The sequence below is a fragment of the Notolepis coatsorum genome, assembly GCF_963971535.1.
Source record: "Notolepis coatsorum genome assembly, chromosome: 13".
NCBI lineage: Eukaryota > Metazoa > Chordata > Actinopteri > Aulopiformes > Paralepididae > Notolepis > Notolepis coatsorum.
This window is the reverse complement of record NC_140177.1, coordinates 3,292,482-3,294,981: the sequence shown is the minus strand read 5'-3', so window position 1 is coordinate 3,294,981 and position 2,500 is coordinate 3,292,482. Positions and strand designations below refer to the sequence as shown.

General features: G+C 54.0%; 1 protein-coding gene across 1 annotated transcript in view; it reads left to right on the top strand.

Annotated features, from left to right (window-relative positions):
- Window positions 1-441: 441 nt before the first annotated feature.
- LOC311238854 (integrin beta-4-like) overlaps window positions 442-2,500 on the top strand; it is a gene marked incomplete at both ends in the record, with an annotated part of 11,038 nt that continues 8,979 nt past the window's right edge. Inside the window, 3 exons of the mRNA XM_084327054.1 lie at window positions 442-495; window positions 863-1,007; window positions 1,974-2,206. Of these exons, the coding sequence (XP_084183180.1) occupies window positions 442-495; window positions 863-1,007; window positions 1,974-2,206 (432 nt within the window). The remainder of the gene's footprint in view (window positions 496-862; window positions 1,008-1,973; window positions 2,207-2,500) is intronic.

Here is a 2,500-nt window from a genome sequence, read left to right as displayed (position 1 = left end):
GTAGAGGAAAATAATATCGACAACACAGCCATAAATTATATGCTCTCACCTAGGGATGCTCGATATTGGCTTTTTTACCGATAATATCGGACATCCCTACTCTCACCACATTCTTGCTATAGGTTAGTTAGGCGAACATTTACAGGATACCCATTGAAAAGCGGCAGTGGGACTGTGAGATATGCAGTTGGTTATTTTAAGAAGAAGAAAGTGTGTGTGTGTGTGTGTGTGTGTGTGTGCGCACTATTTTGTGTGGTTTTGCAGTGTTTTGCATGTGCCACCTAACTCAATTAATGTATAGTCCCTAGAGGACTTTGTACTGTGTGTGCGTGCGTGCGTGCATGTGCGTGGGTGCGTGTGAGCGAGCGTGCAAGCAAATGCACGCGAGACAGCGAGTGTGCCAAGGCTGAGGCATCCGACAGTGATGTCATTGGATCCTCAATGACCTTTGCCCGCCCTCCCCCTCTCAGGCAGAACCACACCATCGTGGACAGGGTTAGGGTTAGGGTTAGGGTCCATGAGGTCACTGACCCCTCCCTCCCCCTCTCAGGCAGAACCACACCATCGTGGACAGGGTTAGGGTTAGGGTTAGGGTCCATGAGGTCACTGACCCCTCCCTCCCCCTCTCAGGCAGAACCACACCATCGTGGACAGGGTTAGGGTTAGGGTCCATGAGGTCACTGACCCCTCCCTCCCCCTCTCAGGCAGAACCACACCATCGTGGACAGGGTTAGGGTTAGGGTCCATGAGGTCACTGACCCCTCCCTCCCTCTCTCAGGCAGAACCACACCATCGTGGACACGGTCAGGGTTAGGGTTAGGGTCCATGAGGTCACTGACCCCTCCCTCCCTCTCTCAGGCAGAACCACACCATCGTGGACACGGTGCTGTCCGCTCCGCGCTCCTGCTTCCCCGACATCGTGAAGCTGACCCAGAAGAACGTCCAGTCTGGGAACTTCAACGACCTCAAAGTGGTGCCGGGCTACTACACTGTGGAGACAGACAGAGGTGTGTGTGTGTGTGTGTGTGTGTGTGTGTGTGTGTGTGTGTGTGTGTGTGCTCCAGTGTGTGTGTGTGTGTGTGTGAGTGTGTGTGTGTGTGTGTGTGTGTGTGTGTGTGTGTGTGTGTGTGTGTGTGTGTGTGTGTGTGTGTGTGTGTGTGTGTGTGTGTGTGTGTGTGTGTGTGTGTGTGTGTGTGTGTGTGTGTGTGCTCCAGTGTGTGTGAGTGTGTGTGTGTGTGAGTGTGTGTGTGTGTGTGTGTGTGTGAGTGTGTGAGTGTGTGTGTGTGTGTGTGTGTGTGTGTGAGTGTGTGTGTGTGTGTGTGTGTGCTCCAGTGTGTGTGTGTGTGTGTGTGTGTGTGTGTGTGTGAGTGTGTGTGTGTGTGTGTGAGTGTGTGTGTGTGTGTGTGTGTGTGTGTGTGTGTGTGTGAGTGTGTGTGTGTGTGTGTGTGTGAGTGTGTGTGTGTGTGTGTGTGTGAGTGTGAGTGTGCTCCAGTGTGTGTGTGTGTGTGTGTGAGTGTGTGTGTGTGTGTGTGAGTGTGAGTGTGCTCCAGTGTGTGTGTGTGTGTGTGTGTGTGTGTGTGTGTGTGTGAGTGTGCTCCAGTGTGTGTGTGTGTGTGTGTGCTCCAGTGTGTGTGTGTGTGTGCTCCAGTGTGTGTGTGTGTGTGTGTGTGCTCCAGTGTGTGTGTGTGTGTGCTCCAGTGTGCTCCAGTGTGTGTGTGTGTGCTCCAGTGTGTGTGTGTGCTCCAGTGTGTGTGTGTGTGTGTGCTCCAGTGTGCTCCAGTGTGTGTGTGTGTGTGCTCCAGTGTGTGTGTGTGTGTGTGCTCCAGTGTGCTCCAGTGTGTGTGTGTGTGTGTGTGTGTGTGTGTGTGTGTGTGTGTGTGTGTGTGTGCTCCAGTGTGCTCCAGTGTGTGTGTGTGTGTGTGCTCGCTCCAGTGTGTAACGTGCCCCCCCTGTGCCCCCCCCCCCCCCCACAGAGGCAGCGGGGGTGGTGGAGTTCCAGGAGGGGGTGGAGCTGATCGACGTCCACGTGCCGCTCTTCGTCAAGGAGGAGGACGAGGAGCAGAAGCAGCTGCAGGTGGAGGCGCTGGAGGTCCCGCTGGGCGCGGCCGCGCTGGGCAAGCGCTTCGTGGACATCACCATCATCAAGGAGCACGGTGAGGGGCCGCGGGCCAGTGCTTTAGACCCTTTCGCTGCCACACTGCGGAAGGTCAGCCCTTTACTATCACACTGCCGACGGTAACTTAGCTAACAGCTTGCTAACGTCGCATCATGCTAAGTTACCGTCGGCAGTGTGATAGCGAAGGGCTGACCTTCTGTAGTGTGGCAGTGAAAGGGTTAACCTTCTGTAGTGTGGCAGTGAAAGGGTTAACCTTCTGTGTATTGTCGCAGTGAAAGGGTTAACCGTTTGGTAGTGCGCCAGTGAAAGGGTTTTAATTAGGGATGTTCGATATTGGCTTTTTTTTTTTACCGATATCCGATATTGGCCAACTCTTAATTTCCG